Source organism: Aspergillus terreus, genomic scaffold (assembly GCF_000149615.1).
Source record: "Aspergillus terreus NIH2624 scaffold_7 genomic scaffold, whole genome shotgun sequence".
Lineage (NCBI taxonomy): Eukaryota > Fungi > Ascomycota > Eurotiomycetes > Eurotiales > Aspergillaceae > Aspergillus > Aspergillus terreus.
The window spans coordinates 1,201,012-1,227,487 of NT_165930.1; the positions used below are offsets into that span (position 1 = coordinate 1,201,012).

Here is a 26,476-nt window from a genome sequence, read left to right on the forward strand (position 1 = left end):
TCACTCGCTGGAATTCTTTGTTTATCTACCATGTCGCGTCACGACAAGGAGTCACTCCTATCGCTACCCATCAGAGCATCGGTTTACCACCAAGACCCATTGGTACATATTAACCGTCAAGTAAAACACATCCAGCGATATCTACAACTTCTTATCGATGCTCAAAGCGACGGACTCTTGGCTGGTCTCGGGAAACCGCTACAAGACGATGACCGAACCCTATCGCCCGGGAGAAGCGACACGCAATCGTCACAAAGGCTTCCGACCACACCGGTGAGACAGCCGGCCTCAGAGAAGATCAGTTTACGTACCGCACGCGAAGGCATTTTTAAATCAATCTACGACTTGCTAAAGCTCCGGGAGGAGGAACGTGACATAGTGACTTTCCGAGTCGATGAACGAAGGAAAGCACTGGGGGAGGTCGATGACTATAACAGGAAACGTGAAGGGTTGGAAAAAGCTATTTCAATGATCCACGAGAACCGGGAGAGCCAACGGTCCAAGGAGCTCCGAGCTGAAAGCGCCACGCTTGAGACAGAAATTCACGAAATGGAGACGAGATTGTCCCAGATGAAAGCAAGACATAGGCATGTTCTTGAGGAGATATCGCAATTGGATAATTCTGTCGAATCTAAATTATCATCCTATAAGGCCTCGCTCTCCTTGCTAAAGTCGAAAATTCAAAGGTTCCTCCAAAGCCCCCCTGTTGAGCCTTACCCGGTCAATCCTGAACAGACGGCGTTCTATTCCTTGAATCCAAAACGCCGAACCCTCGACATGGCAAAAGAGTACTGGGATACAGAACAGTCAGATCTACAGCGGAGACAAGAGGAGATCACTGCGGAAATTCAAGCCCTAGAAGAAGGGGGCGGTGTATGGAAGCAGGTCGTTGGAGAGATTTCGGGATTTGAGAAGCGGTTACGAGCGACCATGCGCCAGTCGATCGAAAGGCAGTCGCAATTATTGAACCCTGACGAGTCCCCTCATGACCAAGCGGCCGCTGGCGAAATACGCAACATCCTGGAAGATTTGTCGAATACTACAACAGGTGTCGAACATCATCTGGAGATTGCAGAAGCGAAAGATTGGAGGCTCCTTATATGCTGTATCGCGGCCGAACTGGAAGCACTACGGGAAGCACGGAGCCTTCTTCTCGACGCTTTCGGGGTGACGGAAGATGCACTCTTCCCTTCTGAGAAAGGAAAAGCGCCAGAAGGTCAACGCGGCGAGACTCAGTCCGATCCTCTTGGGGTCGACAACCCTGAGCCCCCAGCTGATCTACTGAGGGACGCTGATGTGCATAGCCAAGGCGCTGTCTCCCGATCAGACGAGGACGACGAACCAGATCCAGCCTGGCTGCTTCCTGAAGCGTGACTACAGACATTTATAATATTCAATAGATGATTATACATCGTAAAGCAGAACACTAGATTGTGCGAAGAGTTGGGCGCATCATCATAGGTTAGGAGTAAGGCGGAAAGTTGAAACCTACCTAATGTACAGCGGACGCTTTGGCCAACCCGGTTATCCTCCCTTCTCGATCGCAACAGCAGACTTTCCAGGTTCTTCCGCCAGACAAGTTCAACCACTACCCACCCGACAATGATACCTTGTCCATGAACCACAGAGCTTGACGCTGGAATTATTTTCGGTGATGAGATGTATCTCCCCGCTCCAACCTTTGCTTTCACGATCCCATCGGTTCACGATGAGACCCGGCTCGATTGTCGGCTTTATCTCCCTACGGGTTTGATGGCAGAACCCTCATCCAGCCAGCCTTTACGCGGTGCAATCGTTGCGCACCCCTATGCCTCTCTTGGAGGGTGCTACGATGATGCAGTGGTTAGCTTTATTGGAGGGGAGCTTCTTGGGAATGGGTATGTCGTGGGCACCTTTAACTTTCGGTACGTATATTTCGATTACACTCAGTCCTTAGACCAAGGGACACGCTGAATCATGTCGTAGAGGTGCAGCGGACTCGGACGGCCGGACAAGTTGGACTGCTAGGCCTGAGGTGGCTGACTATGTCTCGTTTTACGGCTTCATGCTTAACTATCTTCATATGCTCTCGAAGTCCGGAAGCAGAAGTGATGATGCGCCTACTCCGGAGCATGGCGAAAGCTCGACAGATGTCCAACTTGTTTTGAGTGGATACTCCTTTGGCTCGTTAATAGCGTCCAATCTTCCAGCGATCAGTGTCATCGCGGACATATTTAACGGGAGTGTCGACTCGACAGCGGTTCGCGAAATTTTTCTGGCCGCAAGAGACATGTATGGGCTGTCCGTTGGAGATACGCCACAAAAAAAGCAGGCATTCGCGCCTCAAGGTGCTTGTTTTATAGATCCTACGAAAACAAGTATCTCATATCTCCTAATATCGCCTCTTCTGCCCCCCGTGAGCCAGTTTCTGACGCTATTCTCCAAACTGTGGCTGGAGGTCAGAGACGGCCCTTCAGGTAAACAGAGAGAGATCCCTTGTCCGAAACCCATCGACCAACTATGCACGTGTCCAACACTGGCCATATATGGGGACGACGATACCTTTACCTCTGCTTCCAAGCTTCGTAAGTGGACCGAAGAGCTGAAGAAAGTCCCCGGGAGTAAATTTCAGTCGGTGGAAGTCGGTGGTGCTGGGCATTTCTGGAGAGAGGCCGGAGCCGAGTCTCGCGCGAAGGATGCTGTGAATAACTGGCTACGCCAATTAAGTTGATCATATGGAGCCTACGGAGTAGATTAGGTAGGCTTGATCGATACTGTTTGAGCCCGAATCTCAAACCCCGAACGAAGCCCTTTAGGTTTTTCCCGTCGATCTACTCACATGCAACGTGTGGGAGAGTTGAATGACATGTGAAGGTGCGCTCAGAGGTTCGCCCGCAGTTCCTGATGTGGTTATACTACCGGAAACCTGGTACAATGATGAATCACCGAAATAATCCGATCTGGAGATTGTCTTGACATGTTTCAATTTGGTGATTGAGGTGTGATATTCTTCGTATAGGTCTCTAGGTAGTCATATCGGACGTACCATACTGCAGGGCCGCGTGCCCGACACGGATCGTTGCCTTGTTTCCGCGAGTCAGCAGGAGACCGATGCTGACTCAAGATAGGAAGGGTTCAGCTGAATGAGTAAGAGTGATTCCGGCATATAGGGGCCAACGACCAGCATGACTACCGCGTCGCTTGCATCCGCCCGCGCGATTCGAAATATGAGATCCACCCATCCCCACTGGCTCCGAGGGGTAATGTGGGGGATGAGATCATTTTCATTCAGGAAACGTGGCGGTAGACTTGGTAGTCTGTTTTGTCTTCACCGCCTCCGGGATGTCCGGTGTAGAGTGTAGATGGAAGTAAATCGTAGAATCATCTGTCGGAAACTGGATTGATTGACCCAGGTATAGAAAGACAGCGAAACCAAGTCCTCATCTCGATCGACTCTCCTCGACATGACATGAACTGACGACGGACTGTGGTGATTGCAGTGACAACGGGAGGTGGCGAGCGGCACTCCCCGCCTGGAACGCCCCAAGGCCACAGGCCCTCGTGACGTGTGACCTCTCTATATGGGACCGTCCATCTGACTTGTTTTTGCACTCATGCCTCTCCCTCTTCTCTGAAATACCCCGATGCCCGACAAGACCAGTTCTACGTGCTTCTCTTCGCTCTTGGCTTTCTCTCTCCGTGTGCATCCACATCGATCACGTCTAGTGTGAGACCTTATAGGCCCCTGTGGCGTTATATATCTACTGTGGATCGAACACCACATCCACAACGCCTGGTCTTCTGTCGATTGAACGAATGGCTCCTTGTCTAGCTAGAAGCCTGCCATGTCATTGTTACACGATTCCGCAATAGCTCACTCCCCTTGCCATGCCGCGTCAAAACGGAACGCAAAGTCAATATTGGAGCGGGAAGTTTCCGCTGGCCGGCAATGGCCTCGAATGAAGTCCATATCTATGCCCTCCTTGTCTTCCGTTGTGAAGAGTTCCTTAGAATGGGCGGGGACCACGTGTTATGACGCTTCGTTGAATGGACCTCCCAAAGATCAGCGGGGGTCACACCCTGATAATGAAGACCGCAAGCAGATCCTACATCTTAAGATGCGCAATGTGAGTCTTCCCCGTGGTACGTGAAAGTGCCTCCCGGTTGCTGACGCGTATGCGCATCAGGCGGTATCATATAGCGAATGGAAAGACTGTGCCAGCCAACTCGATGAGCTGGAGGGTAATAATACCTGGAAGCAAACGTTTGAATGTTCCGAATACAATCCCTGCCTTGTCAGGGAACGTCTGAATCAGCTGGAAGAGGCTCGGATAAGTTGTGATATCAGTCGTATGCTGTTCCTCATCCGCACCTCCCTCAGCCGTGATCTAGGAGACATGAGCAATGCTGCTCTGTACAAATATTCGCATGTCGGCACGAAAGAACTTATTGATCGCTATATCACGACGGCAGTCGATACCATCTCCACATTGGTAGACCTTTCAGTAAAGGGTCGATGTGATGGAGCAGAAATGAGATATATTCTCGAACAGCTTCTAGAAGCAAGACAGGCCTTCGGCCGGAGCGCTTTGCTGCTTTCCGGGGGCGGCGCTTTTGGAATGTCACACATCGGTGTCCTGAAAACCCTCTGGGAGAATAATCTGATGCCTCGTATCATCTCGGGTGCCTCCGCCGGAAGCGTGATTGCGGCTTTCTTTTGCTGTCACACCGAAGACGAGCTCCCGGAGGTTATGGAAAAATACATGACCAGAGATATGTACGTTTTCAATGAGCCTGGTCAAGAGGAAAATATTCTCCAGATGGTCTCTCGCTTTCTCAAGCACGGGTCGCTCATGGATATTTCTCTCCTGGCAGCTAACTTACGGTCATGGCTGGGCGACATGACCTTCCAGGAGGCCTATAACAGAAGCCGGAGGATCCTTAACATCTGCGTCTCATGTGCTGGTATCTATGAGCTCCCGAGGCTATTAAATTACATTACTGCCCCCAACGTTTTGATCTGGTCTGCAGTGTAAGTGAGCCGTCGGGCGTGTCGCTTGCGTCCTGGGGAACTGGCTAATTTTCATCAGCGCTGTCTCATGCTCGGTCCCTTTGGTGTTCACACCACCTGTGCTCATGGCCAAGGATCCAATCACAGGGATCCCTGTGCCGTGGAATGGTCTGCATAAGCATTATATTGATGGATCCGTGGACGGAGACCTGCCAATGAATCGCTTGTCGGAGATGTTCAACGTCAACCACTTTATCGTCTCACAGGTCAATCCCCACGTAATCCCATTCCTCCAGAAGAACGGTTACCCGAGAAGCGACCCAACTGCACTCTCTTCAGAACGAGGATGGCTTCGTTGGATACATCTGATGACGGATCTAGCCAAGGATGAAGTCTTGCATCGACTGTCATTGGCAGCCGACATGGGAATCTTTCCCAACGCCCTGACCAAAGTTGTATCTGTTGTGAATCAGAAATATTCTGGAGATATCAACATCTACCCGCAAATGTCCTACAGCGATCTCCCGCTGATATTGCAAAATCCCACGGCGGAATTCCTGAAGAGGGCAAAAGACCGCGGAGAGCAAGCCACATGGCCTAATCTCGGCCGTATCCGGAATCATTGTGCTATAGAATTAGCACTCGATAAAGCCATACAGCAAATGCGAGCGCGAGTGACCTTTGACTTTAGTCAGAGAGACTTACGAGCAGTCGGCCTTCCTCGCCAGCCGTCTGGGACTTTTCAAGATAACGGACATCAACGGCGTTTCTCCAATCGGAGGGGCTCCCACAGCAACGACGTCGACCAACCCAAGCGGGCAGACGGAACTGATTCGCAATCAAGGCCTCCGTTCCGAAGAGCCTGTAGCGCTACATCACCGGAACCGACGGGGCATGTCTGCATCGCAGAACACTCCGAGAGCTCTCTCGAAAGCCATCTCGGTGACCTGCCGTCTATGGCGGAGGGGGCAGACCGCAAGGATGTACCCCACAGAAGTGGTTTAAAACGGCCTGGGACTATTAAACGATTGTTTTCCTGGGGCCCAGCGTCGCATGACCACCATGACGTGGTGACCTCCATGCAGACTGGCCGATCTATGCCCGAGTCATCGACTCCCGTTTACTTCAGACGACCCTCCATTAGCAGTACCCATCCATCGTCCTCGGATGTCGCAAGATTGTCGCCTCTGGGACATCCATTGTATCCAAAGTTGAACCAGGCCTCACAGCCGCCCCTGCTTCAGATGACCCGCAACCCCAAATTCACATTATCTGGGATGCCACCCAGCAGTGTCTCTCAGCTGCAGACCTGCAACAGCGGATAGGTCAGCAGGGGCGGGTCCATCTGTTTATCTGTTTTCAATCTATCCCGGCAGGCGGCTATTCTTCTCACTTCGACTTTTTCTTTCTCCATTGCGGGCAGGCGTTGCAGACGCGGGGTAACATACAGGATATGGCGTCATCATTAATCTATAGACTCAGACCTGCTACAACGGTCATGACCGTGGTTTCTATGGTGATACCTGTGGTGTACATATACACCGTAAATTCAGATCTGCAAAGATGATGTAAATATAGCGAGATTGCAATTCAATCTAAGGATAGGTGGCTGGCAATCGAGCCGCCGAGCTTGCTCGTGCCCTAGTCAGCGATCCGCCATGTAACCCACCATGAGGGAGAGACCAGGGTGTCTGAGTCGAAAGGCTGTATGTCAGACATCGACGGACGAATGAGTCTCGCGATGATCCCGGCCGCGGCGCGGGGAAGAGAAGCCGGCGTGTCAGAGCTGATCGAGTGGGCGCTTCGCCGATGCGGGTGATCTCCGTGGTTGTGCTAATTTTGGGAGATCTACCCAGGTGTAATTATAGAAACTGCAGCTAATTAAGTTGTTTGTGTCCCTGAGAGGAGAAATTTGCTAAGAATAAACCCAAGGAGACCAATCCGAGTCCCTCCAACCCTGGCGAACTAGTGCTGCATCTCCGCTCTTCCGGGCGGTTAACCTCTGTCTGCTCACACTACTGCATCACTAACCAGACTGGCCCTGTATCGACGCATGATACTCCCTGTCCCGCCTGGGGCCAGCTCAATGAGGTCAGTTGCGAAGATGAAACTAGGACTGGGTCTTGACCGGGGTGCGACTCATGGACAAGCTTTTATATCCGGCAGGTTCGCCGCCACGGATCTTGAACTGTTGGTCCAGGAGTCAAGCTTGGACGCTACAACAACGGCGAGTTCATTCTTGTTGTAATTCGACGCGGTCATCGTCTTTCCCTCAACTGGGTTGCTGTGCCCCTCCTGTCGTATCCTGTTGTATGCCCCGTGGCTTGCCATCTGTCCAACATACCGGACATTCAGCCAGCCAGAAGCTACCCGCATTGCCTGCTGCGTACGGGGGCGCTGGCTGTTGGTGACGAGGTTCATTGACTCCTCACCTCCCTTCTTTGAAGAGCATCCTTATCATGCTGCCCTGTCTACAACCTTCGGGTTGACTCGACTACAAGACAAGACCAGTACAACATCCTTCAACATGGCCAGCATCGTGCACCGTCCGTTGAACCGTTTCCGCAAGTCAGACCACCAGCGTACGTTCCACGAGCGATGGGGCGATCTCGCCATCTCCGCCCCGACAGACGGCGCGTGGAATCAACTCGACGCCTGCGATGGACCTGTGTCTCGCAAACGACACAGCCGACATGGCAGCATCCCCGAAACAAACAGCTCGCGAGGCTCCTACGCCTCTGACGACGATGACTACGACGAAGCTCTCAGCCTGACCGACAACAGCCCGGTCCCCTCACGGCAGAACTCGTTTTCCGTGCGCACGTTGGACCCGCGTCGCCTGTCCATGCGTCTCACCCCGCGGCCGAAAACACCCGCCGACGGCACAAAAGACAAAAAACAATACCCGTCGTCCGAAAGAGACCGACGGACCGACTTTGCCTACAAGCCCATCCACCAAGACTACCCCAGCGAGGTGGCCGAAAAGATGACCCGGCAGAACCCCCACCACTCGTCGTCTCGCTTCCGGTACATTCCCGCGAACCCGGAGTACTCGGGCCAGCCAGAAACTGCCGGCTCATGCCAGAGGTACACGTCGACCGGGCGAGCGAGTCCCGTCAACGGCGTAGTTGGACTGCCGGAACGAGGCGCGCGACAGCGGCCTCATTACCGAGAAACAGTTCCTGACGGGGTGAGGAGCCACTCCTTGCCTCGAGACGACACTCATGCGCGGTCGTTTGCATCTTGTCGGCTGGTGCATCGCGGGGAGCTGGATCCTGGCCAGCGGGCGGGTTCCCCAGGCGCGAAACATGCGAGTTCCTCGAAGGGCAGGAAGACGGCTCGGTCCTCACGATATATGACTATGACGATGGTTCCGGACCCGGAGGATATCTACGGATAGAATAGTATATTGTTTTTAGTGCGAGGATGTGGCTTGCCATTTGGATGGTATGACATGATGGGTATTGGTTGATTCTCTGTGTTTAGCATTGCGATATGGTGTTGATGGCGCATGGGGACTTAATTATGATCATGTTATGCACGCAGAATATATTGCGGATGGTTGCCTTCTTATAATTGTAACTTGCTGCTGTAGGTCACTATACAGACCTGATTTTCTAGAATCGACGTGACCTTCGTGCCAAACCCTTGGGATCCGCCTATGCTGCGCGACCTTCTATTTTAGTAGTTCAAGCACAAGAATAACTAGAATCTATTAGTCCGAAGAGGAGCGATACTTATTCTAAGAGTAGATTAGTTTTTAAAATTACGAACCATAGGCTGAAGCTCGGTAGGTCCTCGAATGTAAAGGTCCCGTAGAAGCTTAGCCCTACGGGCTACTATTCTGCTACTACTTACCGTCCTTCGTCCCCTCTGGATTAATACCTGACCGCTACTTGACTTCCTTTTTATTAGCTATTCCTTGTTGTTTGTACGGCACCCTTAGATAAGAAGATCCATCTCTGTTCGTCCCATAACAATAGCACAAATTTAGACATTTATAGAAACAGCTCTAGATATCCTAAAAGCTCGGGGATTCTTAGAACGCTAAACAGTGCTAATCCATTAACACATTTTGTAATCTTTATATTGGATATTGGTGGGTAGAATTATACCAGATTAATATGCTACCCTTTCTTTATCTAAACACGTCGTGCTGAAGTCTGCAACATATTCCTTGAGTGTTTTACTTGGCTCTGGACTTTTAACGTAAAAGATTTCACTAGATTCAAGACACTATGGCGTCGTCTTGTAGATATCAATAGCCTATAAAAGGAATATAATATACGAGGGTGAGTTTAACCTCCTGTGGTCCCTCGTTGATCGCCCCGCTTCCCCGCCTACCCTATACATCTGGAAGCTTGGCAGGTTGTTTAGCCGGTGACTTATACCTGGCCGTATTCGGTCTTCTTCTGATCTTGTATTCGTTAGGTGGTTCGCTATCACTCAAATCTGGCATGCTCCGCTCAGCCTGGACGGGGATGATACGTTCGACTTCAGCGCCATCGACGTGTCCTACGACCTCCCGTCCAGCTTCTGGGGTTCCAAGGAGATCACACCCCTCTCCCCGGACGCAGACGCGGACGATTCCCTGCCCGATTCCAGGATCGGCGGCGACGATGATATGCCGGACCTGGAGCTCTCCCCGTCGGCTGATAGGCCCCTCGGGAAAGCCCGCACGTACCTGGCCCATGTTCACCAGACGCTATACAAACAACTAGTTCGCCTGCAATCCGACCACTGCGATCTGGCCGAGGTCCTGCGCGTCACCTGTGTGCATCATCACCATCATCACCACATGGAATCGTGCGAGTCGCCCAGCGGTCGTGGCAGCTTGAGCTGTTCCTCGCTGGCATCTACTACCCCCCTCGCCACCGTCCAACGATAGCAGCTGAGTTCGTCGACATCTTGTCTGCCCTTATGCCGCCGGCCCTCGACGACCCTTCCCCCTTCAGCAGCCTCGACCTCCTCATCCTCTTTTACCATTGGACAGCCGAGCACACAGGGCACAAGCAATCACAGCGTAGGCCGACTGAATCTTCCGGCATCCCACGGATCCTTCGATGCCCTCGCGCATGCTCGAGGCGTTTGTCGAGCAGAGTTTGGCTTCGGGCGGCGCTGTCGAGGCCGCCGATCTCGCTGCGCTGCTCTACCACGTCGCTAGCCGAGGAGAGAAGATCCCGCTCTACTTGCCTGTTAGCACCACCGCCACGGGGCTGATCACCATGTCATTGAAGGCGCGACTGGAGGGGGTGGACGCGGTAAAGGAGCTCAGTGCGGTGGACAAGATGAGGGTTGATTGAGCCTGGACGGCTTGTCGAAGGAGGTAATGCCAGTATGCAACGCAACGGACTGTTTGGTATTGCAGGCATTTTGTTTTTCCCATCTACCTCACAGCCCAGGACGGGCAAATTCTGCTGTCGGGGGGTTTCCCCTGTATTCAGGAATTAATTTCATGCGCTATCTAGAGTATAAGTAGCATGATAAGTGACTGGGAATATGCATCGGAGCGCAGTCGAGATATAGTACATAGAGCGCCAATCGGGCATTGAAACGGGAGGTAATCCCACTGCGGATCAGCCTTGAGAGTTGGCTAGAAGGTGACAGGATATAATTTTGCCTACTATATGGATTAGACATATCCTGTGCTCAGTAATCGCCTAAGGTGCGTATAGTATGTGGGTTTTTACTACAAGGGACACAGTACCTATCCTGACGTCAACCTGACGATATCCGCTGATGATTTCATCGCGATTCGCCCGGAGCTGCTACTATCAAGATATCGGACCACAGAACTCGCCGAATGTTTCTAGATTCCTTGAAGACCGAGTGACGACAATGAGGATACTGAAACTTCCGATGTCCGGATCAGTGCATGACGCCATAGGGCGGTCTAACTATATAGATTGATGTTTTCAACACACCACCTACTTCTACTTCCCACTATATTCCGGGGACGCCTACTTCGAATTCCATTGCTTTATTTGTACAGTATTTTACTTTCTCTGAAAATCAATATACTCTGTTCACAATGGCGGACTCGGTGGTCCAGCTAAAATGCGACTGCAAAGTACAATTAGCCCTAAAGTGCCATCACGAATAATCACTAACATCTCTCAGCACGATCCATGGGGAAAGCAAGGGAAAGATTCTGTCGCCGGGCAGCTGTGGTCCAAAACACCAGGGTCCGGTAAAGTAGAGGAAACAGAAACATACTCAGAGGTACCAGCCACATCATACATTTTCCGGACTGGCTCTCACAATACATAGATGTGGATGGGTACCTATCCCACTGTACCCTCGCGAGTCTTGTCTACAGGCCAGCTACTGGGAGACTATCTAAAGGACAACCCGCAGCTTGTCGGCGAACGTGTGCTGAAAAAATACGGCGCTGAGATCCCCTTCTTACCCAAGGTATTCATCGATGATAACAACTCCCAGGCGCCAGGAACCATCGCTAACCGCACGTAGATCCTCTCCTTCGCCAAAGCCCTCCCCCTCCAGATCCACCCAGACAAATCCCTCGCCGAAAAGCTGCACCAGGAGGACCCCCAGAAATTCGGGGACCCGAACCACAAGCCCGAGATCGCAGTCGCATTGACCAAATTCGAGCTCTTCGCGGGGTTCAAGACCCTGGCGGAAATCGAAACCCTAATGAAGCTGAAGCCGCTGCAGCGCTTCGTCCCGACCAACCAGCCCTTCGACGACGACGCCCTGCGGCAGATCTGCAAGGCGTTCCTGACGCTGGCGCCGGAGGTCGTGGCCGAGACCATTGAGGGCCTTGTATCGCTGCCCGCGGCGCAGTTCGGGAGCCAACAGTACATTCCGCAGATGCTGGCGCGGCTGCGTGCGCAGTACTCCGAGTTCGACAACGGGAACCTGGTCGCGGCGCTGCTGATGAACTACATGACGATTGAGCCGGGCGAGGCGGTCTGCGTGCCTGCCGACGGCATCCACGCCTGGCTGAGCGGCGATATTGTCGAGTGCATGGCGCGGTCGGACAACGTGCTGAATACGGGGTTCTGTCCCCGTCCGGCGCGTGACAGCGTCGAGCTGTTCGCCCGGGCGTTGACGTTCAAATCGCACAGTCGGGAGGATGTGTATCTCCCCCGTGCGAAGAGCGACAAGGGCGAGAAGGGGAAGACGGAGCTGTATGCGCCCCCGATTAGCGAGTTCAACGTGCTGGCTACGAGGCTGGGTGCCGGCGAGAGCGAGGCACACAAGGCGGTCTCCGGGCCCAGTCTGTTGATTGTAACGGAGGGTAGCGGTCGAATGAAGTCGTCTGATGGCGGGAGCTTTGAGCTCCACGAGGGATACGTCTATTTTGTTGGACAGGGCGTGGAGTTGGAGTTTGCTACGGACGAGAGCTTGACGGTGTACCGCCCGTATGCGGAGTAGGCTGAACTGTTGGATATCCCCTGGCAATAATGCATTGGCTATCTTAATAACGCTGAGATATTAGCACCTCTTGTGCGATCCGGCCAAATGACGGGATTCTTTTGCTCTGGTACCGTGCCCTAAGCACATTATAGATCAATCCCACCACTTCCGCGAAGCATATTTAGAACCACAGAGAAGATCAAACAAGCATGATCCTCTCCGCTTCGTTTGTTGATGTCGAAAATAGACGGATCGCCTACTGCGGGGGACGAACAGGCCATTGGTGCTGATACGAATCCAGGCGCTTACAAGCGTGGCGATCGAGCCCGCACGGCCAATGAATCCCGACGCCTGCAGCCTTAGGCCTCTTTCGCTGGGCAATTCTGCTATTTTTGGGCGAGGTTGGAGTGTGTTCGATGCCGAGTTCAGACGCTGCCGTAGTTATCTGCATGGAAGGATTGACCCTGAGATTAAAATAGCTTCAACCCAGCATCCTGAAACGGGGTCCAACACATACCATGCGTACTTAATGCCATGTGCGTCTCCCACTGCACAGGAGACTCTTCTGTCGCTTCGTCCCCTGGCCCTGTCCTACCACACTCGAGAAACGGTGGAGTGGAGGGGAGTCAACATGCTTGCCATGGTCCGCCGGTATGACATGGGCTATGGACTGGGGCTGCACGCCCGCTACGACGAGCAGTACGGCGCCGACTCGGGTTCATCACAGCCGGACTCAGGCGCGACCACCGATCGCATCATCATAGGCGTTGTTGTTGGCGGGGTTGCCACGATCGCAAGTCAGTCTACCACTCCCGTGTATGCAGTCCCTGCTGACGCTGGACCCAGTCACCGCCGGAATCTTTTTCTTCCTTTTTAAAAAACGAAAATGGGACCGCATCAAGCGATACGAAGAACACCTCCTGGCTATGCGGGCGTCGTCGTCAGCAGAGTACAACAAGCCCCGGGGGTTCACACCAGAGCCTTACACAACATCCAATCGTCCGTACTCGTCCGTGTGGTCGTATGGTCCGCCACCACGACAACAACAGGGCCACGACCAGCAGCAGCATCAACAAAGACGACCGTCCGTTGAGAGTCCACCACCGGCATATCACCAACCATATCCCGCATATGATCCGTCGCAGTATCCTCGAGTGAGCCTACCAGCGAGCGTGAGGCCCCCTCGAGAGTCAACCGGCAGAGCATCATCGTCTTTCTCCGGTGTCCGTGGTCATGCTCTGTCTGGATCCGGGCCGGGACTGGGGATCGGGTCCGAGGATGCGTCTGGATCGATCCCGCTCACGCAGTTCGGACACTCTGAACCAATGACGCACCCCATACAATCGCGACCGTCGTATCAGCGCGATCCGCGTGGTCTCTCACCGGAAGGCTCCATGTCCGTGCAGTCGGATGATACGGCTGGAAGGCCGTCGGTTGAAGGGACAGCTGCGCCCCCTCGACGACCAAAACCGGCGTTGTCCAGGCTGATCACGAACTTTGGGTAGCGGCGCTGCGTCTATGTTATGGTCGTTGTGATGTCTTTGTTCTGTAAAGGATATATTTATTGGTTAGCGTTTGGGTTATTGGGCGGGCGTTTGGAATGGGAAATGGAGAAAGGGAGTTCACTTCTCTGTCGGCGTCTGGACGATGGGAAACTTGGTGTTGTGGGTGCTTTAGGTTAATGATAATTGATGATATGATCTTGTTTAACTATGTAGAATTAGTAAATCCATATAGTCGTACTGTTCATCGGTTGTGTTGACTTACTATGGTACAAGAACCGATCAGCAGATCTTCCAACTGCTGGAAATCGTCCAAGGCTGATCTGCCTTGTGCAAGACATCTCGTAGACATTCAGACGCATGGTGTTGTCTAAGTAAAGGCAGTGTTAGCAGTGTCTGGCTGATGGGATGAAGATTTCAAAATGTTCTTGCCTTGTACTTCCACGGCTTCATACAAGAGTACCCGTACCTGTGCCCATCATGAAGGCAAAGCAGAACAGATAACCCGGTAGTCTTAGAATGGCAGACATTTGATTGTTGGAGTAAATTAAGAATAAATATTGTAGACGGTTCAAGAATAACTAAGCTGAGGCCTATCCTGACGCTGGATATATATCTACTGCATTCAGTGATTTACCCTAATTCCACGCCGAGTGTCTAGCTCTCTCCTACCACAAATCCCGCTCTCGATACAGACAACTACCAATTCGCCTAAATTATTCGGAAAAAACGGAGTCCACAAAGAGGACTAATCCAGACTACTCTCCGGACGGCGCGTAAACGAGGAGTCGTTATCACTTGCCGGTCTCCCCGTCTCCCCCTGCACCATCAAGGATTCAAGAATCTCACCATTAACAGACTAGACAATCCACGATGACCAACAAGGGAACTCGAACGGCCAGATTCCGCGCTGACCGTGTGCATCACGGTGCATAATAAGCTCGAGGATGGTTCGGAGCCAACCGTGACGATCAACCGACAGCTAGTCTCGCACGAGCCAACGACAGCGAGAGGCGGCTGTTGGTATTATTCCTCTTGACACATCGTGGCGGGAGAGATCCGTGGAACTCGTGCAAATCACCGCGCCGGTACATGTCGCGATGCAGGTCGGCATCCTTGCGACCAGGAGTGTCCAACACATCTCCAGTGGGATGGACGTACTTTGCCAACATCCGTCCTTCCCCCTCCCGAAACCCCCCACTGTCTGGCCTTCTGGCGTCGCATCGCCAGGGATGAACAGGGTCGGAATGACACGATGTGACTGGGGTCGGTAGAATTCGTCCCACCGACGGCCATCCAATGCTTGATTCTTGTCAGACTCCAGTCTGCCGGATGCTGGGATGCTGGTCAGCAAGCGCCACGCCAAGATGACGGACGCCTGCGAGTATCCATCAGCCGTTGCCCGTTAGGGTAACTCGATAGGCGGCATGACTGCGCCGCACCTGCAAGGACTCCTTGTTCAACACCACCCCGAAAGACCCCCTCTCTCACATACGCTGCCCGCGTCCAGGCACCCTGACCTGGCCCGTTCTGTGACCAGTGATCGTCAGCCGCTCGTCATCCCGCTTTCAAACCGCCGCGGGTGTCCAAGGGGACTCTGTCCCTCTACCTCCACCGGAAGTGATGCTGAAGGAGGGTGAACCAGACTGTCGGGTTGAGACGCGTCCTCCTACCCGGATGATGCTTGTTGTCCGGGTCCGTTGGCTGAAAGAGGGTTCTTCCGCGAGGGACATCGTTCCCCTCTGGACTCTTCTTCTGAGAACTATGCAGCCGTCCCTCGACCAGTGTTGGGCTGTGGACGATGGAGATGCTTTGATACTTGCCCTATCCCATGCAGATCCGTGGCTGTCGAGTTCCTTTCTTTCGTCCTCTGCCCTTCTTGGAAGTGGTTTGTCCAGTATTGGGGGGTTAAGGTCGAAGAGACCTATTACATAGCTACTGCCTGTGGCCCTCAGGTATGCGTCAACCAAGCTCTCTAGTTTTCCCCTTTGCTGCATCCGCCTACCCCCCGGTTGTCTGTCTGGCCCTCTTTCTGCTGTGACTCCAGTCGATGAATGCTTACAGGCATTCATCCCCAGTCCCCGTTCTATGAAGAGTCCCCTACGTATCATGACGGCTATTATCAAAAAGCTTCGGCGAAAGAGAAAGCTCTCGTCTGAGCTGCATTCACGATGGGGCGACATGTCCATCACGTATCCGAATGAGGGCTCCTGGAGCCAGTGCGAAGTGCCGCCTGGAGCCGTATCCAACGCGGCGCGGGGACAGTCTCCTATGCGCAGTTGGCCTCACGGCTCTGCCGAGTCTCTGGACCGATATAATCATTCACCCCCGATCCACGGTGTTCTACGATCCGCAAGCCCTGAGGAGCGTCACTCGTCGACCGACTCGGCTGCGACGATTCCCACCGGTTATTACGATGCTCGAGTCCGAGGTCGCTCGAAGCGGATTCCTCCGCCTCTGGGGTCGACCTCAGGACAGAGGCGTCATTCTCACGACAGCCTGCGTGATGATGTCCTATACCCAGGAGACGGCACCGGTTCCGCACCGGGTGGTTCGCGAGGAGATCGACTCTCTGATGAGAAACACCATCGTCGAGCGAGAGACGACGCTGACCCGTACTCGCGGGCATCGAGGTCGCCCCCGTTATCGGTCACCTCTCGCATGCGCCGTCACAGCGCCCAGAGCTCCACGACGGAGCCGACACCATCCATGCCCAATACCGCCAGCAGCAAGCACACAAGCTTGACGTCGTCTCTGCCCTCTGTACCGATGGAGGATATTCGACCGGCGCCCCTTGCTGTGTACCACGAGAAAAAGCAACCTCGTCGATCCAAACCCCGAGAGGCTGACGCTGTTGTTAGGCAGGAGTTGGTGCCGTCCTACGAGGATCTGTATGGATAGGGCGATTGTAATGACAACTGCCTAGTCTGGGCGTGTGGCACATCTACGTCTTTCATTGTCCTTCCTTTTCTGCGTCTTTGTTTCGTGTACCACAATTTATTCCCCCTACAGCGACATTGACTGGGTTGTAGACTTGCTGACGCTGAGGGGCAAGTCGGTAATCATGCCCAGTTTTCCATTTCTTTTTCGTTCCTTTGCCTTTCATTTTCAATATGCTACCCATTCTGGCCACGGGAGAAGATCGAAGGATACAGAAGCGTGCATTGTGGCGTCTCATCGTTTTGGGTGGCTTGTTTTCTTGTCTATACTCCGTACCGTGGAATGTCGTGACCATGGAGAGATCCATGCTAGGGTGTGATTCAATGATTTGGAATGATCAGCGATCTCAGGCTATATTCGATGACCTTATTGTCCGGAATCATGCCGAGTAGCCACTGTCATCACTGTGACAGTTGTTCCTGGTCAAGTACCTTGTACCTTAGTACCTCTATACTAGCGGAGTGTTCCGCCGCTCTCCTCCAATCCCTTAGGGTTAACACCACCACCCTCTCCCCCACAGCGTACTTACTCTCTACCACTACCCAACGACTAATTAATGGCGGCAACACTAACGCCCTGGTCGGTACTTCCAGCCCGTGCAGTCCGCCAGTCATCGACTTTATCGCCAAAGAGGGGTTTCTGGTCGCTCCGCGAATGAAAACCCTCCGATGGAGCGGGCGCGATGCGACCAGCTGCAGCTCTCGTCACAGTCACAACCGTGTCGTCACACGCATCCCGCAATGCATCCCCATCACTGGACTAGGCCGTGGCCCCTCCGTCTCTAGCGCCCAGCCCATGCGCATCGGCTGTCCGTCGATTTGGTTCGCCTTTCTCGCAAAAGTGAGCAGCTTGAAGTCACGGTCGAACCACCGAGCCCCAAGTGCTTTATCAGTTCGATCCCCCGGAGGATCAACCGCCATGTCCTCGACTTGGCATCGTGCGCAGTTCCCGGGCGTTCGTTATATGATTCTTGTTTTCCCATCTCTTGTGCTTTCCCCGAGACGACCCTTCCGCTCGCTTCACGCCGCCTGGATTGTCAGTTCGATGCCAGAACTGCCGACCTAACGGCGATTAGCCTCTGTTCTTTTGGTTGTTGTAGAACAGACGTTATCGAGACCCTTTATAGGTAGGGACCAAGAGTCGAAATGCTTGGCCCTCGGGGTTTATTTCCGCGGGTCACTTCACTATGGGCGACAGCGTTCGTCTTACTAGGCCAGTGGACTCCTCTGGGCGTGGGTTTACGGACGACGCCCGGATCGCCCTGTACGGACACTTGCACGCAGCGTTCCACCAACACCACTGGCGCCGATATCGTGTGTCTGGATCGCCAGTTCAGTGACACCTCGGCCGGATCCAATTTCCAGCAATGCGTCGAATGCCAGCTGCGAAGTTCGTTTACGGACTCCACCACCGGCCAATCTGACGTCGAATGGGGGCTTTGTATGTATCTTCCAGCGAAAGGCGATGACTTCGACTCACATCCGCGCCTTCACAGACAATCTGCGCTATGCCTTCTCGACCTGTGTCTACGGATTTCCCGAGTCGGTAGCCAACCTGTCGACCCCCTGCACGGTGTCCTGTCAGCCACTCGATTCCGCGCTGGAGTATGACCTGGCGAACCCGAGCGGCGTCAACTTTGACACCTGGTGCGGTGCCTCCAGCTTTGCGGACAATCTGATCTCGCAATGCGAGTTTTGTTTCAATCTGACCCAAACCGAGGTGTACATGGCAAACTGTGTGTTCCCCCGGTCCACTGTGCATTCTGTCAGCTAACCAGGTCTGCGGGTAGTTCTCGAAGCCCTCCGGTACAACTGCCATTTCAAAACCCCAACAGACCATGCGTTCCCAATCAGCCCCAGCCGCATCTTCAGCACGTCGCTGCTGCCGTCCTCCACGGTGGACCTGATATCTCCCTCGGCCACACCCGGCGGGGGCATCAGTAATCTGGCACTGGTGATCGCGCTGCCAATATTAGGCTTCATCATCCTGGTCTGCACGCTGGCCGTCGGGTGTTTCTTCTTCATTCGGCACCGCCGCAGGCAGGCGCGCAAGCGGCGCGCGTCAGGCCATCTCCACGCGCGGTGGAACGACACCACCATCAGCACGCCGGCGTACGGAAACTGGGGCGGGCCCCAGCAGACGTATCCGCCCGGGTACGGGCCAGGATTTGGGTTTGTAGACACCAACGGACAGGGCCATGAAGTCGGGTACTCCAAGGCGCATTATACGGATGTGGTTGAGTCGCCGGTGGCCGTGCCGGCTACGATGTATTCCCCCGAGAGGGAGAAGGGTCAGGCGTACATGGATAGTCCGCCGCAGAAGGGGATATGATGTATCGGTGTTGAGATAGTTGTTGCATGTCCACACCCGTTCTGCTTGTGTTGGTTGTTGTGCTCTGCGTTGTTAGCGAGCGATCGAGTTATACTGCTTGGGTACAATAACATAATCATAATGATTCTCCGTTCCGTCCATCGTGTAGGCGCTGGTGATTATTGGCGGTCGAAGAACTTCTTCAGAGTGATTTGCAGAACTGTGGAGTTAGAGGAGAAGAAGAGCGTCTATATATGTGTCCTACTAGGCAGCAGTGCTAATAATAGCAGTCAGAGGACTGCTGATGTGTATCACGTAGCGCCCTCCGCTCAGGACGAGGTGTCTGAGCCAGTCATTCACCACAGAGGGTTATATTTAGAATTATTCCGAAAGTATTATCATGCACGGAGTCATACTCGTTTCTTGGGACGAGAGGATGGTGCAACACATGCATGCCCAGATACTGCTATACACGGATAAAGAAAGATAATCCGAAGGGACATCTGCAACAATGGCCTTCATCCAGCCGATTGGATATATTCCCTAGGGTTGTACCGTCTTTCTATACATTTTTACAATGAAATTGTACCCAATGAATAAGAGTATATGACATCCATGGGGAAAAAAGTGAGTTGGTGCTGCGCACATCAATAATGCAGAAGTAGATAGACAACGGAACTATTCCCCTTTCGTCTATCAAAGACTCTCCGCAGTTCCACCAGCACCAACATCATCTTCACACTCCAACCCTCCACCCCCAAACCAAAACCCACCATGACAACCCCCTCGCAAGACCAAATCAAAGTCCTCGAACAATCCCGGCAGCGACTCGCCCACCTAACGCGATCGTTGGCCTCGCTCATCAGCAGCCTAAACCAAAGCGACCCGCTCCCGACCTGGTACTCCTCGTCACCCCCAACCCTCCAAACGCACCCCCGCAACTAACCCGCACCGCACGCAGGTCCTCCCTCCAATCGCAAGCAAGCATCATCTCCAACAACCTCGTCAGCGTGTCCGAGCACCTCTCGGAAAATCGTGACCTGCTCACCTCGCTCGTCGCCTTCCCGGGCCCCGACTACCCGGGCCGCACGCAGGCCAACACGCTCGAGCAGCTGCTGCGCACGAAGCTCGACCCGCGCGTCGACGACTGGGTCGCGCGCGGCCGCAAAGCCGGCACCGCGGCGCTGGCGGACCGCGACGCGCTGTCCGAGCACGACCTCGCCGCGCTGTGGGACTGGGCCCCCGTCGCGGCGAACGAGGAGGCGCGCCGCCGCAACTGGGGCGGGAACTATACGCTCGAGGAGAAGGAGCTGGGCGTTCAGAATGTGGTTACGGGGTTGCGGCGGCAGCTGGAGGATGAGGACGAGGAGGACGAGGGAGAGGAGGAGGAGGAGGGGCAAGGAGACGAGGAGATGGAGGTTGTTGGGGTGAGGAAGTCCGGGGCCGGCGGTGCGCTGGAGTTTGACATTGCCGCCGCTACGGCGCATCAGCAGGTGGCGCAGCCGGTTGTGCCGTTGGATGAGATCCTGAGGTATATGACTACGGGGGTGCCGCCGGGACAGCGGTGAATTGTAGTTTCTAATGTGATATGATTTTATGGCCGGGTTGATAATGGGTTACGAGTGGTTCAATTTATTAAAGGATCAATAGATGTGGAATCGAGAAGCAATTATATCTCATGCGTGATTAGCCCCGTCGGCGCGTGGTTGGCGTCCGTCCGGACGGCTTCGGAGACGCCCCCGTGCTCTTCACGGCCGCGGGCTTCTCAGTCTGCTTACGCGCGGGCTGCTTCTTGGTTTTGCTGGGAGTGTTCCAGTAATACAGCATCTGGCCCGCCAGGATGACGTTCAGACTGAATCCGGCGATGAAGCCGTACAGGATCAGCTTGTCGTCGACTTCTTGCAGGGTGGTAAAGATGCGGGTGAGCGAGCCGGCGAGGTAGTTGAAGACCTGTAAAATATAGTTGTTAGCGTGTTGCATATACAGTCCGACGACGACGGTAACATACAGCAAAAGCACTCAGCTGTCCAGTACTACCCTCCTGCCAGATGGTCAGGATCTGCGGGAGCTTGCTGGCCACACCCAGCGCACCAGCCCCGGCCTGGAGGTATGCCATGGTCTGCGCATCAACCAGAGTCTGGTCGAACAAGAGCGCGTAAACACTGGCCGCAACCACCGCAATGAACGCGGCCGCAGCAGTAGGGCGATCCGCGAAGGTCAACACCAAGACGCCCACCATCACATCCTGCACGGCAATCATGGCGGTCTCGCCGTACGTGCTGAAGGGAAACTGGTTGCGCACGCTGTACGACAGGGTGATGAGCAAGCTGGCGGTCTCCAACGCGTAGGACACGAACGACACGCCGGCCGAGGAGCGCGATCCGATCAACTTCAAGATCTGGGGCACCTTCACGATCGCACTGGCGCCAACGATGGCAATGCCCAGCGCCTTGGAGATCGCCAGAGATGTGCATGCGGGGTCCTTGGTGACATCGAGATCCACCAGCAGCGTGTTGTGACAGGGCGAGCCGATCAAGGAGATGATGGCATCGTGTACGGGTTCGGGGAGGGAGGAGACGACGGGTCGCAGGTAGGGCTGGAGAGGGTCGACGAGGGTCTTCTGGATGGGCTCCATGATCTGCTCCATGGTGGCGGCGTTGATACGGAGGCAGTGATATGGAGGGGATAGATGTTCGAGTGCGAATAATATCCAATGAATGTCGCTGGATTACCGGATACGGAACTGCGTTTGTGGTCGCTGTGTCTCCGCCGAAGATTTTCGTCTTCCGCGCCGACAATCATCCCGAATCCCGATCAGCTTGCTTTCTTTCTTCCATTCTTCGAGACAGCCTCAATCTCCATGTCCCTCTCTCCGCCATGATCCTCCTCCGGTCCTCTCTGCGGAGGTTAGGACCGTCCCGGGATGTCTCTCTTCTGTGCTCCCAATGCCTCCACCGTCGCGTCCATCCTCCTCCCTCCGCTGTCCGCAGCTTCCTTTCGTCTGCGCGATGGCAGTCCGGTGTCGTCGATACCCAATCCCCGTCGTCGGCGTTGAATAAGACATATTTCTCGGCGAACAGTGCGACGAAGAACTCTCTGGACAAACATGGCGTGTCGTCCTCCGTTCCGCCCAATTCCTCCGCAGCAACCGCGCAAACCGAGAACAGTTCCCCTCCAACTGCTGCGGACACAAATCAAACAGAACTTCCACATCGCAGAAGGAAACGGCTCAAGGAGGAATCGGCCAGGAACAAGTCCGATGACGACCATGTTATACCCCCCGATGCCTCTGCGCAGCTGTCCACCATGTCCTCCTCTCTCCCCACAACGTCCCTCCGCCGCAAATTGGCCGCCTTTCTTGCCCTCACAAAACCCCGTCTCTCGGTATTGATCGTGCTATCGACGACGTCGGCATATGGAATGTATCCAATCTCGTCACTCCTGGCTCTCGACCCGTCCATAGCCCCGCTACCGACTCTCTCCACCTCCACCTTGACCTTCCTTTACTTAACCGCCGGAACTTTCCTCTCCTCGTGCAGCGCAAACACTCTGAATATGGTCTTTGAACCCAAGTACGATGCGCAGATGTCGCGTACACGGAATCGTCCATTAGTCCGCGGACTGGTTTCCCGCCCCGCCGCCGTGCTGTTCGCCATCGCAACCGCTGTCGCCGGCCTAGGCCTCCTATATTTCGGTACGAATCCCACCGTGACGGCACTGTCCGCCGGCAACATCGCCCTGTACGCCTTTGTCTACACCCCCATGAAGCGGATACACGTGATAAATACCTGGGTTGGCGCCATCGTTGGGGGAATCCCGCCGCTTATGGGCTGGGTCGCTGCTGCTGGCCAAACCGCTACCACCGGGCACGACACATGGCGCGACATGCTGTTCAGCGAGGACAGCATTGGTGGTTGGCTTCTGGGCGGTATTTTATTCGCGTGGCAGTTCCCTCATTTCAACGCTCTCTCCCATACGATTCGGGAAGAGTACAAGGCCGCCGGGTACAAGATGCTCGCCTGGACCAACCCTGCGCGCAATGCTCGTGTCGCCCTGCGCTACTCAGTTCTCATGTTTCCCCTCTCTATCGGTCTCTGGTGGGTCGGCGTGGTCGGCCATGGCTTCCTGGTCGGCAGCACGGTAGCCAACGGCTGGCTGGTCAAGGAGGCGTACCGGTTCTGGAAACATCAGGGTGCCAACGGTACCGCCCGTGGTCTCTTCTGGGCCAGTATTTGGCAACTTCCCATTTTGCTGGTCGGAGGCCTTGTGACCAAGAAGGGCTTGTGGGATGGTGTGTGGAGAAACGCATTCGGTCAGCCCGAGGAGGACGAGGATGATTACCTCTATTATGACGAGGAAGAGGCTGATGAGAGGGAATCAACTGCACAGAGTAGTGCTTCAGCATCCAATTCGGCGTCGCGTCGTACGACTTCCACTGCGTGAAGTCGGACTGGTGGAACCTGAAAACGAAATCCCCATCGATTGTTTTGTATTAAATTCCATTGGATTGGGCGGCGTTTTGTACAACATATCCATCATCTAGGAATGATTCTTTGCTGTTCTTCGGCTGTGTAGATATATAGTTATGACAATTGCATTTACCATCCACCTTTGTCTTCTGGGAAGTACTTTGGAAAGAATACTGGTATGAACACAACATGAGATGAGATTGGGTATCACATCTATAATACAAGCCCACTATATACAATGTTCTACTGATACAAACACATACAGCGTCTACTCTCCAGTGAGTTGAAGATGATACGTCTCCAAAGCCTCTTTCGTCACCGGGCTGGGCGCCTTCACCATTTGGTCCTCGCCGCCCTTCCCGATCTTAGGGAAAGCAATGACATCGCGCACAGACTCCTTCCCCAGCATCAGAGCAACGAGACGGTCGAAGCCGAGCGCCAACCCAGCATGGGGTGGACATCCGGCGCGCAGGGCATCGAGCAGATGCGAGAAATCCGCCAATCGCTCCGCTGGCATCTTGAGCACATCGCGCATGATCAACTCCTGCACGGCCGCATCGTGGATACGCCGACTGCCGCCGCCGAGCTCGACACCGTTGACCACGAGATCGTAGTGGTCGGCGACGACCCGGGTAGGGTCCGAGAGGAGAAGGTCCACGTCCGCGGCGGTTTTGGGTGCCGTAAACGGGTGGTGGGTGGAGGAGATGCCTGCGGCTCCGCCCTGGCCCGGCTCAGCGTCACTGGACGGCGAGAAGAGAGGGAAATCGACGATCCAGAGGAAGTCGAAACCAGTAGGCGCGGGCTTGAACCCAGAGGAAACGGCGGCGGAGTGCAGAGCGCGGCGCAGGTCGCCGATAGGGGTGGAACCGCCGGCGAAGGGACCTTGTTTCCGGGCCTGCAGGACAATGAGGTCCCCGTGATCCAGATCCAGAAGCTCCTCCAGATGTTCTGCAGCTTCGAAGCCTAGGGGAGTTAGTCCGCAGAGAGGCTTCTTGGCGTCGTAGACGAAGATGCCGGGGCCGCCTTCTGGGTTCTCGTTGAAGGGCGCGCCAGCGGGGGAGTCGAGGAATTGAGTGATAAAATCGGACATAGCTGCAGGGTCATTGTCGTTGTTTTCGAGTTTGAATACTTCGACGATTGGAGTCGTCAAGGGTGAGATCTTTTGCACGAGATCCACGGGTAGAAGGTAGTCGATACGTGAGATTTCCATGCCGAAGCGAGTATCTGGCTTATCGGAACCATAGCGGCTCATGGAGTCTTGATACGCCATTCTGCGGAACGGCCCTGAAGGGGCAGTGTCTTTCATTAGAGAGGACCAAAGGCGACGGATGATACCTTCGACCGTCCGCATCACATCGTCCCCAGTGGCGAAGGACATCTCGAGATCCAGCTGTCGCGCAGACGATGAGCATAGAGTTGCTTGTAAGGGAGACTAGATCTCTTACCTGTGTGAACTCCGGTTGTCTGTCCGCACGGAGATCCTCATCGCGGAAGCAGCGCGCGAATTGGTAGTAGCGCGGGATGCCGCTGGCCATGAGAATCTGCTTGTATTGCTGCGGGCTTTGGGGAAGGGCGTATGCCAGACCCTTTTTCCTGGTTGGAACGAGGAATTCGCGAGCGCCTTCTGGCGTAGATTTGAACAGAAGCGGTGTCTCAATCTCCACAAACGCAGGTCGACATTGTTCCAGCTCCTCTTTGCAGATGTTATGCACTTGGGCTCTGAATCGGAGTGCTTCCCGCAGTTCGCTGTCGACTCGTAGTTGTAGGTATCTGTGTTTCGGGGCGAAAACCGTGTCGGACTTCATGAGAATGTCTTTCGGGAAGTCGTTGAGAGCATGCACATCATCCACCTGAATCTCCCAAGGATCAGTCTTCTCCATCTCCGAGCCTTTCGCCTGTTTTGCCTGAACTCTTCCGCGAACGGCAACGGGGCTATTCGCTCTGATGGGCTTGAGCTTCTCCAGTGAGCCGTTCTTCGCCGTAGAGACGAGCTGGATGCTATGTTTCATGGTGGGATCAGTCATGCGCACGAATGCGAGCTTCTTCGATATGTCTTTGCGGACTCCAAGGTAACCATGGAGGACGACTTCTTGGTCTGGGGCCGCCTGGGAGAGAAACGTCTCGAAATCATACGTTGCAGGGGGAAATTCAACTAAGACATCACACTCGGCGTTAGTCTTGCATTCGCCTGCAAAGAGATCGTGGCCTTTGACCGGAAAGTATAGGAGTCGAACCTGCTTTCTTGTACTGCTCTAGAAGCTGGCGATGATCCGAACACGGTTGAACATCTTTCTAGAAGACGGGATTTGGCATGGAATGACCTCTTAGAAAGACGGCAAGTATGCAATCCAGTGCGCAACGTTGTTTCCCTGCCGCGGATATAGTTTGAGATCTCAATGTAGCTTGCGCAGAGGCGACGGGAAGGCCTCGCGGCTCGGGCCAAGTACATTTTGCCGGCAGCGCAGAACCAGGCGAAGAAATAGAGGGTCTGAGAAGACAATTGAATGCCGACTGCGTAGCTGTCGTGGAGGCAGTGAGCAAGATTGTCCGACTGAGATCGGATGCTCTGACCGGCAGTATTCTGCCGCCCGCCAAATTGGGACTAGCATGGCTTCCGCCCACTACAAAATCAACCAAAAATTTCCTGATGATGATTCTTTTCTTTCTTCATCCTTCCAAGTTTTGTGAACGTGAGTGCTACCTTTCTATCCAAGTACCATCTGTTCGCTTGCACCTGCTAACCTCACTCCTAGATGATGAAAGCCTAGCGTGTTCCATATGATCGATTCCTCCTCCTGGAGCCTGGTGGCTCTCCTTTCGAGGCCTAAGGGCTGCTGGGTTCCGGATGGAGGGAGGCTGATATATGCGTTCGGCACACAACCTTG

General features: G+C 54.2%; 12 protein-coding genes across 12 annotated transcripts; 9 read left to right on the forward strand and 3 right to left on the reverse strand.

Annotated features, from left to right (window-relative positions):
• Window positions 1-549: 549 nt before the first annotated feature.
• ATEG_05352 (uncharacterized protein) lies at window positions 550-2,732 on the forward strand (the record flags this gene model as incomplete). Its single annotated transcript, XM_001214530.1, has 7 exons — window positions 550-1,370; window positions 1,504-1,562; window positions 1,628-1,904; window positions 1,966-2,271; window positions 2,343-2,395; window positions 2,457-2,564; window positions 2,707-2,732. The coding sequence occupies 7 exons, from the start codon at window positions 550-552 to the stop codon at window positions 2,730-2,732; spliced, it is 1,650 nt and encodes a 549-aa protein (XP_001214530.1).
• Window positions 2,733-3,953: 1,221 nt separating this feature from the next.
• ATEG_05353 (putative Patatin family phospholipase) lies at window positions 3,954-6,315 on the forward strand (the record flags this gene model as incomplete). The annotated part of the gene is made up of 3 exons (XM_001214531.1): window positions 3,954-4,106; window positions 4,167-5,011; window positions 5,070-6,315. The coding sequence occupies 3 exons, from the start codon at window positions 3,954-3,956 to the stop codon at window positions 6,313-6,315; spliced, it is 2,244 nt and encodes a 747-aa protein (XP_001214531.1).
• A 1,202-nt stretch (window positions 6,316-7,517) lies between these two features.
• On the forward strand, window positions 7,518-8,675 carry ATEG_05354 (uncharacterized protein; the record flags this gene model as incomplete). The annotated part of the gene is made up of 2 exons (XM_001214532.1): window positions 7,518-8,077; window positions 8,612-8,675. 2 exons carry the CDS (start codon window positions 7,518-7,520, stop codon window positions 8,673-8,675), a joined length of 624 nt encoding a protein of 207 aa, XP_001214532.1.
• A 660-nt stretch (window positions 8,676-9,335) lies between these two features.
• On the reverse strand, window positions 9,336-9,683 carry ATEG_05355 (uncharacterized protein; the record flags this gene model as incomplete). The annotated part of the gene is made up of 1 exon (XM_001214533.1): window positions 9,336-9,683. One exon carries the CDS (start codon window positions 9,681-9,683, stop codon window positions 9,336-9,338), a length of 348 nt encoding a protein of 115 aa, XP_001214533.1.
• A 1,338-nt stretch (window positions 9,684-11,021) lies between these two features.
• Window positions 11,022-12,388, forward strand: ATEG_05356 (uncharacterized protein; the record flags this gene model as incomplete). Its single annotated transcript, XM_001214534.1, has 3 exons — window positions 11,022-11,060; window positions 11,261-11,404; window positions 11,462-12,388. The coding sequence occupies 3 exons, from the start codon at window positions 11,022-11,024 to the stop codon at window positions 12,386-12,388; spliced, it is 1,110 nt and encodes a 369-aa protein (XP_001214534.1).
• Window positions 12,389-13,001: 613 nt separating this feature from the next.
• Window positions 13,002-13,875, forward strand: ATEG_05357 (uncharacterized protein; the record flags this gene model as incomplete). Its single annotated transcript, XM_001214535.1, has 2 exons — window positions 13,002-13,167; window positions 13,217-13,875. The coding sequence occupies 2 exons, from the start codon at window positions 13,002-13,004 to the stop codon at window positions 13,873-13,875; spliced, it is 825 nt and encodes a 274-aa protein (XP_001214535.1).
• Window positions 13,876-15,981: 2,106 nt separating this feature from the next.
• Window positions 15,982-16,773, forward strand: ATEG_05358 (uncharacterized protein; the record flags this gene model as incomplete). The annotated part of the gene is made up of 1 exon (XM_001214536.1): window positions 15,982-16,773. One exon carries the CDS (start codon window positions 15,982-15,984, stop codon window positions 16,771-16,773), a length of 792 nt encoding a protein of 263 aa, XP_001214536.1.
• A 1,184-nt stretch (window positions 16,774-17,957) lies between these two features.
• On the forward strand, window positions 17,958-19,143 carry ATEG_05359 (uncharacterized protein; the record flags this gene model as incomplete). The annotated part of the gene is made up of 3 exons (XM_001214537.1): window positions 17,958-18,252; window positions 18,308-18,547; window positions 18,602-19,143. The coding sequence occupies 3 exons, from the start codon at window positions 17,958-17,960 to the stop codon at window positions 19,141-19,143; spliced, it is 1,077 nt and encodes a 358-aa protein (XP_001214537.1).
• A 594-nt stretch (window positions 19,144-19,737) lies between these two features.
• On the forward strand, window positions 19,738-20,690 carry med8 (RNA polymerase II mediator complex subunit MED8; the record flags this gene model as incomplete). Its single annotated transcript, XM_001214538.1, has 2 exons — window positions 19,738-19,749; window positions 19,788-20,690. 2 exons carry the CDS (start codon window positions 19,738-19,740, stop codon window positions 20,688-20,690), a joined length of 915 nt encoding a protein of 304 aa, XP_001214538.1.
• A 118-nt stretch (window positions 20,691-20,808) lies between these two features.
• ATEG_05361 (putative monosaccharide-P-dolichol utilization protein) lies at window positions 20,809-21,769 on the reverse strand (the record flags this gene model as incomplete). Its single annotated transcript, XM_001214539.1, has 2 exons — window positions 20,809-21,072; window positions 21,131-21,769. 2 exons carry the CDS (start codon window positions 21,767-21,769, stop codon window positions 20,809-20,811), a joined length of 903 nt encoding a protein of 300 aa, XP_001214539.1.
• A 230-nt stretch (window positions 21,770-21,999) lies between these two features.
• On the forward strand, window positions 22,000-23,565 carry cox10 (protoheme IX farnesyltransferase; the record flags this gene model as incomplete). The annotated part of the gene is made up of 1 exon (XM_001214540.1): window positions 22,000-23,565. One exon carries the CDS (start codon window positions 22,000-22,002, stop codon window positions 23,563-23,565), a length of 1,566 nt encoding a protein of 521 aa, XP_001214540.1.
• A 294-nt stretch (window positions 23,566-23,859) lies between these two features.
• ATEG_05363 (aspartate--tRNA ligase MSD1) lies at window positions 23,860-25,600 on the reverse strand (the record flags this gene model as incomplete). The annotated part of the gene is made up of 2 exons (XM_001214541.1): window positions 23,860-24,981; window positions 25,037-25,600. 2 exons carry the CDS (start codon window positions 25,598-25,600, stop codon window positions 23,860-23,862), a joined length of 1,686 nt encoding a protein of 561 aa, XP_001214541.1.
• Window positions 25,601-26,476: the final 876 nt, after the last annotated feature.